Source organism: Antechinus flavipes, chromosome 2, assembly GCF_016432865.1.
Source record: "Antechinus flavipes isolate AdamAnt ecotype Samford, QLD, Australia chromosome 2, AdamAnt_v2, whole genome shotgun sequence".
NCBI lineage: Eukaryota > Metazoa > Chordata > Mammalia > Dasyuromorphia > Dasyuridae > Antechinus > Antechinus flavipes.
Genome location: NC_067399.1, coordinates 596,330,923 through 596,344,129, shown reverse-complemented (window position 1 = coordinate 596,344,129; position 13,207 = coordinate 596,330,923). Strand labels below are relative to the sequence as shown.

The 13,207-nt window shown below is 35.8% G+C and overlaps 1 protein-coding gene across 1 annotated transcript in view; it reads left to right on the top strand.

Moving 5' to 3' along the window:
* HSPA12A (heat shock protein family A (Hsp70) member 12A) overlaps positions 1-13,207 on the top strand; it is a 97,527-nt gene that overhangs the window by 71,938 nt on the left and 12,382 nt on the right. Inside the window, 1 exon segment of the mRNA XM_051981505.1 lies at positions 11,198-11,369. Coding sequence (XP_051837465.1) covers positions 11,198-11,369 — 172 coding nt within the window.

Sequence of the window (13,207 nt, the reverse complement as noted above, 5' to 3'; positions counted from 1 at the left end):
TACAAACTGCCAGGGATTATTGCTAACATACTTGATGACATTCTGGATACTGAAAGTAGTAGTAGTTGTTATTTGTCCTTTCTTCCTGAAGAGAACCAATGACATCAGAAAGGTGATGTCTTGACTTACAAGTGAATTGAATTTAAGTGAGAAAGGACTATACAAGATCACAAACCTCACTTTCTCTTCCAGAGGCAACTGAATTCAATGGTAAGATATGGATCAGGATGATTGGAGATGGCCCCAGATACACTGTGTCACCTTGACTTTTTAAGCTCTTTTCCAAGTCTCCATTTGTCTGAAGCAAGGCCCATTCAGTGTTTAAGGCTAGGTAAAAATGAGATAAAGAGTGGCGTTTATTAACTAATCAAAAAAAAAAAAAAATCAGGCTGGGAGGCCTAACTCTCTGTTGGTTATCTTTTGAGTTTTGTTGGTTCAAAGTGAATGTAAATAGCAATTATTTCTATTCTGGCCAGAAATGCTGAGATTCTTCCCCACCAAAAGTTAGTGAGAAGCTAAAGTAATGGTTTGATTTGAATAAGCTGAAATTTTAAGTAATAAAGTTTTGTACTTAGATTCCAAGAATCAACTTCAGAAATCCAGAGAAATGGAAATGAGGCTTGGTGTCAATTAACTCTGAAAAAAATCTTCAAACTCTCTATTTGTATTGTTCTGGTCATGGATAAATTGAGATCAAGAGCATAATGTATCATTCTGGTCATCACATTTTAGGAAAAGCCTAGAAAAGCTAGAGCAAGGCCAAAATACGATGACTAATAGGGAAGGGAAGGGAACTGTAGAACATGCTATTTCAGCATCAGTTGAAGGATTTGAAGATTATTAGCCTGGAAATAAGGGGGGAGTGGGATGGATGTGAATTAGATATATTCAAGTTTTTGAAGTGCTAATACATTAGACTTTGGGTTTATTTTAAGAACAATTGGATAGAGGCTGTATAGAAGCAGATTTAGATGATATGAGGAAAAAAATGTAAAAATTAGAGCTATTGAAAGGTGTTATAATCTGTTTTCAGGGGAAAGAAATTCCCTTTTCACTGGAGATCTTTGAGCAAAGGCAAAAAGCATCACTTGTTGCATTGGTTGTCAGATACAGGCTGACCATAGTGGCAGTTGAGCTTTTCGATCCCTTGTTACTATGAGAATTTGACCATAAGAAGCCATTTCTGTACCATGATGTACTTCATTTTAAAGATAGCAAGTCCTTACTAAAATATTCTGCTTTGGAATAGATGATTAAGTCTGCTGCTTTTAAATTTTCACCTCTATCTGACTTCAATGCCAAAGAAATGTCCTTAAACTGAGTATATGATTTGGAAATTGTTCATTCCCCCAGCCTCCTTTCATTACTTGAACAAAATCATTTATTAAATGAATCTTAAGCTTATAAACCTTAGAAATCATCTAGCTTAATTCCCTTATTTTACAAATCAGGAAAAACCAAATATAGAGAGGAAAAGCAGCTCACCCAATGTTAAACCATGCTCTGTGGCAAAGCCACAAATGTGAATTCTCAGCCTGGCCAGATCGAGTTTAGGTGAGATGGATCCAGACTTTGCCCATTGAGGATCCAGTTAGGTTTTGGAAAAATCTCTTAGATGAAATGCCAATATATGAAATGAGTTAAATCTGTATCACTTATAACCTAAATTGACTAAAGGATTCTTTAGCTCCTTCAAGAATGCTTCCTATTATATATACTGTAGTATACTGTATTGTAGTATAGAAAACTAGAAGAAAAGAGAAAAACAAATCACTATTTGAGGCCCTTTAAGACTAAAAACTGGCAGGCAGTTCCTATTATATTAAGATGCCGTCAAGACATATCTCCAGTTTAAAAAAAAAAAAAATAACATTGTGACCTAAAATGCTCTCTATGTGTGAGTCCTGTCGATGACAGAATGTGCAGACAATTCCTAGCTGTTGGTCTGCTTTTCAATGAATAGTATTGTAGAGAATGGGGATTAGTGATTCCTCTTTGTACAGTGATCTCATCTACCATACAGACACGTTTTGCATCAGCTTTCCTTTTTGAATTAGCTGCAGAGGAAAAAAATTAACATACTGGGAGACAGAACTTGTGCTAATGCAATCTTTTTTTTTTTTTTCAATAGCTCGAAGGCATGCCAGCCTAACACTTAACTCCCGCTGGCTAGCTGGATTTTTTTGGTTGTTGTTGTTTTTTGGGTTTTTTCCCCCCTCAGCCTTAGACACATTAACCATCATTGATTTACTGGCAATCTGTGGCAATTTGCAGGTCTCAGGGAAGTAGAAAAGGGAATGGAGCAGTCTTTGTAAATATTCCCTTGCCCTTTTTGAATGTCGTTTCCCCACCCACTTTACTCCTTCCCAATTTAGAAGTCATGAATAACAAAAAAAAAAAAAAAAAAAAAAGTTTTTAAAAACTACTAAGGTGTTAACTTTTTGCTGTCCCAGATTTCTGGAGGAGTCAAACATGTGGCAGCACATTTTTTTTGCTCCGACATCTGTTTGTAAAGTCACTAGGTCACATTTGTGAAGTTCTTAAATTCAAGAGAGAAATGGCTGAGGATTTTCAGAGTAGCAGAGATTAAAAAAAAAAAAAACCAATAATCGTTAACATCAGCCTAAATAACACTAGTTTGAATCATGTAGACAACTGGATATTTCTGTGTCAAGTCTTGGGATACTGCTCAATAGAATTTTTGGTCATTTTAAGGCCATTGTGGAACTGATAAAAATGAGTGAAGAAAATGTGTTTATCCTGAAGCAGTACACTTTTCCTCACATTGTGTTTTTCAATGGAATGTTAATAGCATCTCCTTATTTTAGTACCAATTGATGGTCTTGTACTTCCTTCTTTTCTTTGCATCCATAGACAATAGAGAAAATATAATTTGTGTTATTTACTCCATGTGAGATCCTGGAAGGAAAATACTTTGTAAAACTCAGAATACTACATAAATATGAGATATAATGAGAGATAGAGTGGCTATGAATCCCAAGTCCCAAGTCCAAAATCCCATCTCTGTGGCCATGGACATGAGAATTAGTCTTAGGGGATTCATTTCCCTATAAATCACTGAGTCATGGTAATTGAAATACTTTATAAGTCTGAAAGTGCTAGTCTAGAAATATGAATTGTTATTCTGAACACCTTATTCCCCCTACCATACTCCATAAAAATCTGTTTAATAATATGAAATTCCAAAGGGGTAGAGTATAAGGGAAGGCGAGAAACCTAATTAAGAATTTAATGGGGAAAGCTTTTTTTTTCCTTCTCTTTTTTCTTCCTTATTGCTATTGTGTACTCTGAGATTTGATGAGAACTGCTTGGATCCCTTTTCAGATAGCTGTATTCCATTGTGAAAAGGGGGCATTATGGGTATGGCACTGGGCTTAGAAAGTCGGGAAGAACTGACAAATCACCCAATTTCTCTCCATCTCCTTTCCTCTAAGGTTCTTCCAGATCTAAATCTATGATTTCTCCACTTAAGACAACAAAATGACTTTTCTTACACTTCATTCAGTTTGCAGAACATTTCCCATATAGTGCCCTTGAGCACATGCAGATGTTTCAACTGGCCAAAAAATGCAGCCATGGGACATAATTTGTTATATTTTTTTTTCCTTGCCTGTTTGTAGTTTTTAAAACGTTTGACCTTTCACACATCAGGAACTAAGTAGCTGTTTCTTTCTGGCTGAGACAATCCTCTGCTGTTGTGAATTTTTACTGAAATTTGCCAGAGTTTTTGCTCTCCAAATAGAGGAAAGCAGAATTGGGGAAGGGATCCCAGACCTTTTAAGGTGTTGCTACAGCCTTGTAAAGCAAACTCTCCCCAACCCCTCATTTAGTCCTGTGTGTGATTTTTCATGGTTGGCTTGAAGTCAGCTCACTTTCCTTTGTTTTACTGAGATTTCAGTGGGGAGAGGAAGGAGATCTTCCAACTGATAATTTGTGCCAATGATCATTCAATACAGTTCCTACACTAATATTTCACCAATCAAAACGTTGAGTTCCTGCCTATCATTTCAGTTAATATGTAAATCAAGGCGCAGTTGAGTTAATTTGCAGCTGTTCATTGACCTGATGTATTTATTCCCCTCTGAAAGACCCATTTCCCAAATGTTCTTTTTGTTTTCCACATGTGGATAGTGGTCTCTTCACAAATTACTACTGATTTATTTTTATCCACCGGCATATTAATTCTGTATCTCACACTTAGGGCTGTCAAGTTGGGGTCTGCCAGTTACCATTATCATCTTTCTCTAGCACCTCTAATTTAACAAACAAATGAAGATAAAACTTGTTAGTGAGGAGTCACTTTCCAAGCACATTTTGCTTCAAGTTGTTTTTACTGTGTTTCTCCCAGAAACATTAGCTATCATTCTCTTTTATAGGTTTATCATTCTAGGATGTTGGACAATCCCAAGGGTAATTCATAATTTTTATACTAAGCTTAGCATCCTTGAGTCATCTGTTTTCAAAGCAGACTTAATGTGTCTTGTTTGAGGAAGGGAACACTAGAGGGGGCTTTTAATAGCTCAAAGAGGGAATAAGAATTATAGATAATGCAAAAGAAAGGAGGGCATGCTGGCTTCTGGCTTGGAATAGTCCAGAGTAATGAACAAAACATGACATTCAGATGAGGAAAAGAGAAAATTACATGATTTCCTAAAGCACAGTAAAAGCTGGAAGGGGAGAATGTTAAAGAAGAAGGCAAAGGTATTTATTAAGCATCTACACTATCCCAGTCAGGGGAACCTTGTTGATAGTGGATAGGATCTTAAGTCTGGAGTAAGAAAGACAACTTCCTTAGTTAAAATCTGGCCTCAGACACAACTAGCTGGGTACCTCTGTGTTGGAATCTTTACAAACATCAACTGCTAACTCATTAGTCATTTACCCCCCATTTGCCTCAGTTTCCTCATCTGTAAAAATGAGCTGGCGAAGGAAACAACAAACTACTCCAGTGTCTTTGCCAAGAAAACCTCAAATGGTGTCGCACAGAGTGAACAACACCTGCAAAAATATTCTAGGCACTGTGCCAAGGGCTTTACAAATATATTATTGATCCTCACAACAACCCCCTGATTTAGTTACTATTTACATTTGAGGAAAATGAGGTAATCAGAGGTTAAGTAATCTGTTTAAGGTTATACAGTTAATAAATGTTTGAGGCTGAATTTGAATTCAGGTCTTCCTAATTTGAAGTCTAGGGCTCTATCCACTGTGCCATCTGTCTGCCTCACAGTACAACTAATACATTTCCTTCCTTCTCCACTCCTTCAGTTTAATTTTACACATAAGAAACCTTAGGTCCAGGAAAGTTAGATTATAACTGACAGACTTAGGATTCTACTCCAAGACTTTTAATTCTACTGGCATATCACTTTCTAGTACAGAACACGTATACTTGAGAATGTGATGTACATAATTGTGAAGGGAACAGAAGAGAGCTGTTATTTTTTTTTCCTTTCTATCAGCTCTCTGCTTTCTGGACTCCTTTTGGAGTCCAGAAGGTGTTCACCTTTGGTTATCTAGCATTGACTTAATAATCTGTATGTGTAAAGTAATTTTAAATTCTTACCTGCATGCTACTATGATCTTTTTAAAACATGTAACTTTTTCTTTTTAAAATTTTTAATTTAATTAAATTAATTCTATTAATTAAAATTTAAAATTAATTAATTTAATTTTAAATTTTTTAATTAAAATTTTAAAAATAAATTAAAATTAAATATTTGTAAAATTAATTTTATTTTTTTCTTTCTCTGGCTCCCTTCCTCTAATTTCAAAAACAAAGAAAGAAAGAAGAAAAAAGAAAACTTTGCAAAATATATGCATAGGCAAGCAAAACAAATTCCTGATTATATTGTCTGAAAAGATTCATGTTATTCTGTGTCTTGAGTCCATCACCTGTTTGTTAGGAGCTGGTGCTACTATAATCTTTTAGAAATACTTATTTGGTTGTGTTAGTTAATTAGTCAATAAAAATATATTAAAGCACCTGCTATGTACCAGACATCATAATAGATGGGATCCAAACAATAAAGAGAACTTTGAACTTGGAGTTATACCAGATTATAGATTTAGAGCTGATCCAAAATTTTCATTTTATAAATGAGAATACTGTGACCCAGAGAAAAGTGACTTTGCCCAAAGGCATAAAATCAATAAATAGCATGGGATTTAAAGGCAGGCTCTGGAACTCTAAATTTAAAGAATCCCCACCCACTTCCCCATGCTGCTCTTCTATTATGTTGACTAAGGGGGAAGAGGTCAGATGGCCCAACAGAGTGGAAGGAGGAAGGTGAAGGATAAGGCCTAATTAGTGATTTTTTTTTACTTTCAGCCAAAGTGAAGAACTTCATCACTGTTAATAATGGTTTGGAGAGAATTTGTTAGGTTTTACTCTATTCCCTTGCCTTTTTTTACAAAGAGGTTTCAACATGTCATTCTCAATATCCTGCTGTTGCCAGTGACAATTTATTAAGTATTTGTCATATGCTGGTTCTGGTCTTATCTATAATCCTGGTATAGATGATTGTGACACTTTTTTGTTTATTTTGTTACTGTTTTTTATGTCTTTTTTTAACTGTTTTTAATTTAACTGTTTTTAATGTCTTGTGTACTTGAGGATCACAGTTAATTTATATGAGGAAGAGATTTTTGTCTTTGTAGAGATTAAAGAGTCTGAACACTTTTACTGCCCAATGTTAAGTGGGTAGCTAGATGGCACAGAGTGGTTGCGCCTGGAGTAAAGAATCATCATCCTGAGTTCAAATCTGGCCTCAGATACTTCCTAGCTGTGTGACTCTGGGCAAACCACTTAACCCTGTTTGCCTCGGTTTCTCATCTATAAAGGGACAAACCATTCCACTATCTTTGTCAAGAAAACCTCAAATGGGGTCACAAAGAATCAGGCAAGACTGAAATGACTCAATAACAAAATGTTGAGAATAAGGAAGAGAACCCTGATGCTGTTATACCTTGCTATCTAAGGCAGATGGATATATCTCAACATATAAATAACTAGTTTTTTTAATTCCTTAAATCTTTAATTTTGAATTTTATTTTTTTAAATTCAAGAATGGTGTCAGATACCCTATGAATATTCAGCAATCATGGAGACATCATTTTCCTGGCAGGAAAGTCTTTATCTTAAAATAGATGAGACATCTAGATAGAAGCAATTATTTAAATTTCAGTGCTCCAGGATGTTTGAAGATATTTTGAAGAAGTATCATGCAAAGAATGGAAAGGTCTGGATGTCGCAGAGGAGGTTTCATGAACAGGCTTTCTATAATCTTAAGCAGGGAGAACTAAAATGTAAAAATGATACAAAGAGCCTACTTTCCATCTCTGTGGAAGAAAACTGTTTAAGGAGAAAGGAGCTCTAATTATAACCCAGTAACTGTGCTACGGTTTAAAAAATAAGGGCCGAGGGAAAAAGCAGCAGTCTCCCTGTTTGATCTGAGCTTCATGGGATTGCTGTACCTTTGGTGAGTCCTCAGCTTCCTGGAAGCAGCTAGGTGACTCTGTGACCTAGAATCAGGAAGTCCTGAATTCAAATCCAGCTTCAGACACTTATTATGATTTTAGGCAAGTCATTTAACCTCCATTTGCTTTAATCTCTTAGAAAAGGAAATCACAGCCTACTCCAATATCTTTGCCAGGAAAAACACATAAACAGTGTTTGCATGCCATGGTCTATGGGTCAGAAAGAGTCAGATAAAACTGAACAGCATTGTTGATCCAGAAATTCTAATTCATTTGTTCACTCAGGGATGATCTCCAGTATCTACTGGAGAACCAATTCACACTAATGAACAAACTCCAAAGAAACTGGTTTATAAACCAGAATACCTAGTTTAGAATTAGAATATTAAAAAGATAACTGGTCCTGTTCTCTGTGTGGATGAGCCTATTTAGATAAGCACATTTTGGATTGGAAAATTGCTTATTGAACACAGAATTATTACAAATGGAGTTAATTGGACTAGAATATTTCAATCAACCAAAACTTTCATGATGAATTTTTCTTTTCCATTTTAGGAGTTTTTTCCTATATAACTGATACCAGACATTAAAATGAGCATTCCCTCTCTCTGGGTACATAGAGATGACGTAGGCAAATTCTGACTCTGCTTTTGTTTTCTTGACTATATCACCCTTCTATTGTGATAATAATATCTGGTCATTATAATTGTGAGGATCACTGTTTATAATACACTCATCACTTAAATAAATTAGTGGGCTTGAAGAAATAGGAACATACTGTGTCTCAACATATCTCTATGGGGTAACTAGGTGATATAATAGATAATTCAGATCTGGTCTCAGACATTTAGTCTGGGCAAGTCATTTAACTCCTATTTGTCTCAGTTCTTCATCCATGAAATAGGGGCACACTGAAGAAGAAAAGGCAAACCACTCCAGTGTCCAGTATCTAGGACTCCAGTATAAGGGGGCTTCATCCCTGTATTCTGTAGGTATACCATATTTCAGCCCTTCATTGACTGAAAAATATAGATTGAATAGGAAGTAGAACTTTCTGATTCAAAAAAACCTTTACAAATAATAGACTCTGGGACTTACTACTGAGATATAAAATAGAAATTTTAAAGAGATATTCATTTAACAGATTTCTATTGCAAATGAAGGCAGAAAACACACACACACACACAGAGCAAACACACACACAGAGCAAACACACACACTTTCCATAAGTATTCTTTCTTGTATGGCAAGATTATTCTTTGACTTTCATTTATACAGAATTCTAAAAAATTTGAACACATGAAGGGAAGCATAGAAATAATTTTTTTCTGTTTGAGTTTCAAATAGTTTATAGGAATTTTCTTTGTGTTTGTGGTGTATGAAAAAGAGCATTAAACTTCAGTTGCCTAATATAGAACTTGATCATTCTTGGGTTCTTTTTTCAGAAGTTGGAATGTTATGAATGGGAGCAGTTTAGGAAAATGTCAACAGTGACAACAAATAAATGACTGGCCCAATTAATTTTTCTTCTCACCAATAGACAAGTTAATTCTGGTAAACAACATCAATTAGAAAGCTTTGCTCTATGTTTAGATACTCATAGTGGAGGGAGGGAAGAAGAGAGAGAGGGAGAAAAACAGAGAAAGAGAAAGAGAGAGGACAGAGAGTTAGAGACAGAAGGAAGAAGAAACAGGAGAGGGAGAGAGAAAGAGAGAAAGGCATGAAGGGAGAGACAGAGGGGGATAAAGGGGGAGAGAGACAAAGAGACAGAGATAAAGAAAAAGTGAGGAGAAACACACACACAGAGGCAGGAGAGAGACAGAGAGAGAGAAGGAGAGAGACAGAGAGAGAAGGAGAGAGACAGAGAGAGAGACAGTGAGAGAGAGAGAGAAAGAGAAGAGACAGGGAGAGAGACAGAGAGAGAAAGACAGAGACAGACAGACAGAGACAGACAGAGAGAGAGAGAGAGACAGTGAGAGACAAAGAGAGAGACAGACAGAGAGAGAGAGAGACAGAGAGGCATAAAGGGAGAGACAGAGGGGAACAGAGAGGGAGAGAGACAAAAAGACAGAGATACAGAAAAAGTGAGGACACAGAGAGAGAAGGAGAGAGAGAAGGAGAAAAGAAAAGAAGAGAGAGAGAGAGAGAGAGAGAGAGAGAGACAGAGAGAGAGAGAGAGAGAGAGGAGAGAGAGAGAGAAGAGAGAGAGAGAGAGAGAGAGAAGAGAGAAGAGAGAGAGAGAGAGAAGAGAGAAAGAGAAGAGAGAGGAGAGATGAATGAGATAACTTTGGTTATAGATAGTCCTTGAATCCCTTACATTTACTTTAAGGACTGATAGATAATTTATAATTCTTTCAAGTGGAAGTAAAATGCAAGTAGAAGTTCCTTAATCTGACTGCTGAAGGGAACAGAATGCCAAAAGGAAATGATTGTTTTACTATGGGATCAAGGAGGGGAAAAAATCTTTAATTGAAAATACCTCTGCTCAAATAGAGTAATTATGAAATGTTCCCTTTAAGGTCAGGGTCGTTATGAGGATCAGACAAGAGTAATATTTTTAAGAACTTAGCACAATATTTGGCACATTATAGAAAAACTTATTCCATCATTCCATCCAGCCACTATCCATAAGAGTTTTCAAATAATTTTGATATTTCAGATGTGCTTCTTCTCTTCCATGGAGCTCATATTCACGTCTCATTATTGGCATGAAAAGGTCAAATACTTTCTTCCACTGAAGGTCTGGAGATGACAGAACAAAGTCCATTGTGACAAAAATTTCTGAATTAAAAAAATCCCCAATTTCAGTTGACCCATTTTTTTCCAGGCAATATTCAATATGAAGAAGATGCCAGAGCAACAAAAGGATGCAGATTGTACCCTCAGAAATTGTTGGAAATGAAAAAACTACCTTTGGTTCCCCACTCTGCTACTTGGTGTCTGTTACTTTGGGCAAGTTTATTAACCTATTTGAGCCTCAGTTTCTTCATTAACGGATAGTACAGTAGATAGAACATCAGACCTGGAGTCACACATATCCTGACTTAATAGCTGTGTAACCCTGGACAGATTTAATTTCTGCCTCACTTTCCTTAACTATAAAATGATGATGATAACAATATTGGCATATAATTCCTAGAGAGTTGTGAAGACAACATAAAATATTATTTGTAAAGCACTTTGTAAACCTTAAAGTGCTATATAATTGCTATATAAGATTAGAAATTGGACTATGTCACCTCTAAGGCTCTCACTGTTTTGTTTTGTTTTGTTTTTTCAAAAATCACTAAAGTACAAAAGCTTTTTATCTGTTTGTGGACTCGATCTGCATTTACAAATTTCATTTTTGACCTAATTGGGACTTTAAAATTCATAGATTGAAAGAACACAAGAGTGTCTTGCACAAAATTTGTTGCACTCTATATGTAAACTCCAAGGAATGAAAGGGCAAAAAAGAAGAAATAGGAAGCGTATATAGTATGTATTTGTCCGCTTTTGAGTTGCCTGGCTCAGGATCCTGATTTCAATGCTGCCAGAGGCTTTGTTTTCATCCACACTAGCGAGGCGTTTCCAAAGAAACTATCTTGGGGAAAAAGCATGCAGTGTGCCGCATCCCCCAATCCAGCATCAGTGTCAATCCCAAAGATAGGCAATGAAGTTGGTTGCCACTGATTCCTTAATTGGCTCTTTTCTTCAGGCAGGGATGGCCACCCCTGAAAACCCAGAACAGCTAATAATTGCCCTGGAACCTGAAGCAGCCTCCATCTACTGCAGGAAACTTCGCCTCCACCAGATGATAGACCTGAGCAGCAAAGCAGCTGTCAATGGTTACACCTCCAGTGACACTGTAGGAGCTGGGTTTGCACAGGGTACCTCTCTCTCTCTGTCTCTTCCTCTCCCTCTCTCTCTCTCCTCTGGCGCTCTCTTTCTTTCTCTCTGTCTGCCTTTCTCTGCCTTTATTTGTTTATTTTTATTTATTAATCCAAAAAGGGCTCCTTGAAATCAAGATATCCTATTAGAACAAGGACATTTTCCTTAATGGTCAACCTGAACCTGCTTCCATCTTTTTGGTTTTTTCCTGTTTTGGATACATGGAGGGACCAAATGAGTCAAGAAAAGGGTCATTTTCAGCATTTTCCAAAATAGTTATTATAACAGACAAATGGGAAGTAATATTCCATGGACACTGCTTCAGAGTGCCATCAGAGTTCTAAATTCTATATTACACTTGAGTATTAATCTTGTCTTTTAACTGATTTATAATCTAACATAATTTGCCTGTTTTTAATTCATCTATTAAGATTATTTACTTATATCTGAACTACTGGCCTATAATACACATTATTGGAAAATCTAGTTAAACTAGGAGGAAAAAACCAACACAACAAGTTTTCTTTTCATTTTTAAAAATAGAAAACAAAGTGTACAGTTATGAGGAACGTAGAACCATGTTTGAGATGAATGAGTCTTTTTTTTTAATAGTTACCTGCCTTCACGTCAATTAGATGCTTATTTTTTTACCCCTACAGTTCTCTTTCTTCATCAAGGGTTCTTCAGGACTACAAAGCTTGATAAGGTTTCCTTCCTTAAACAGCTAGTGTGGATGTGAGAACTATTTGAAAGAGTTTCAGGGAAATGAATGGCTTTGTGTAAACAATCTTAAATTTTTAAATGAACACAGAGCATGCAAGAGAAAACCCATTGAGTCCATCTCAGAAGTTCCTCTCATATACTAGAAAGAATTAAGCCTTTGCTAAAAGCTACAATTCCATTCCAGACTGCATTCATAAGGGTCGGGGGAGAAAGCAGAGAAGTTAGAACTGATTATGAGGAGTTTCCACAACACAATCTTTAGGTTTTATTTCTTTGGCTGACCATGCTCCCCCAAGTCTCCTTAAGGACTTTGAATTTTGTTCAAGCAAAAAAAAATTTGCTGGTGGAGATTAAGGGGCAATCATTCTTAGTAACTAGCCTAGTGTAGTTACTTTTAGTGTATTTCTATTCCTTTTCAAAGAAGTAGCTGAAATGAATGTTGATGCAAAAATCTTAAATAAAATATTAGCAAAGATTACAGCAACTTATCACCAGGATGAAACACTTTGGTCAAGTAGGATTTATATCAGTAATACAAAGCTAGTTCAATATCAGGAAAATGGTTAGCATAATAAATCAATTGACCAAATGAACAGAAATCATAAGATTATATCAATAGATGAAGAAAAAAGCATTTGAAAAAAATACAACACCCATTCCTATTAAAAACACTAGAAAGCATAGGAATAAATGAAGTTTTTTTTAAAATGATAAGCAGCATCTAGATAAAACCATCAGCAAGTATCATATATAATGGGAATAAAGTGTAAGCATTTCCAATAAGATCAGGGTGTAACAAAGCTGCCCCCTATTCAAAGAGATAGCTGAGCCTGACCTGCCTCTTTCTTTATTTTGTATCAGATGTCTAACATTATGAAAAAATGTCACAGTATATAAAAATACATTTAATTTATAATTATTGTTAGCATTTGTTTTTCATCACAAACATCAAATCTTGACTGGGCTTTTCTAGACTTTTAACAACACATATAAGCATCTTTATATTTATGTGATTTTGAAACATTATTTAGTCAAAATTAATCAAAATAGATATCTGATTAAGTAAGAAATCCTGGTTTAGAAGTTAGTAATGAAAGAACAAATGCTAAGAAGT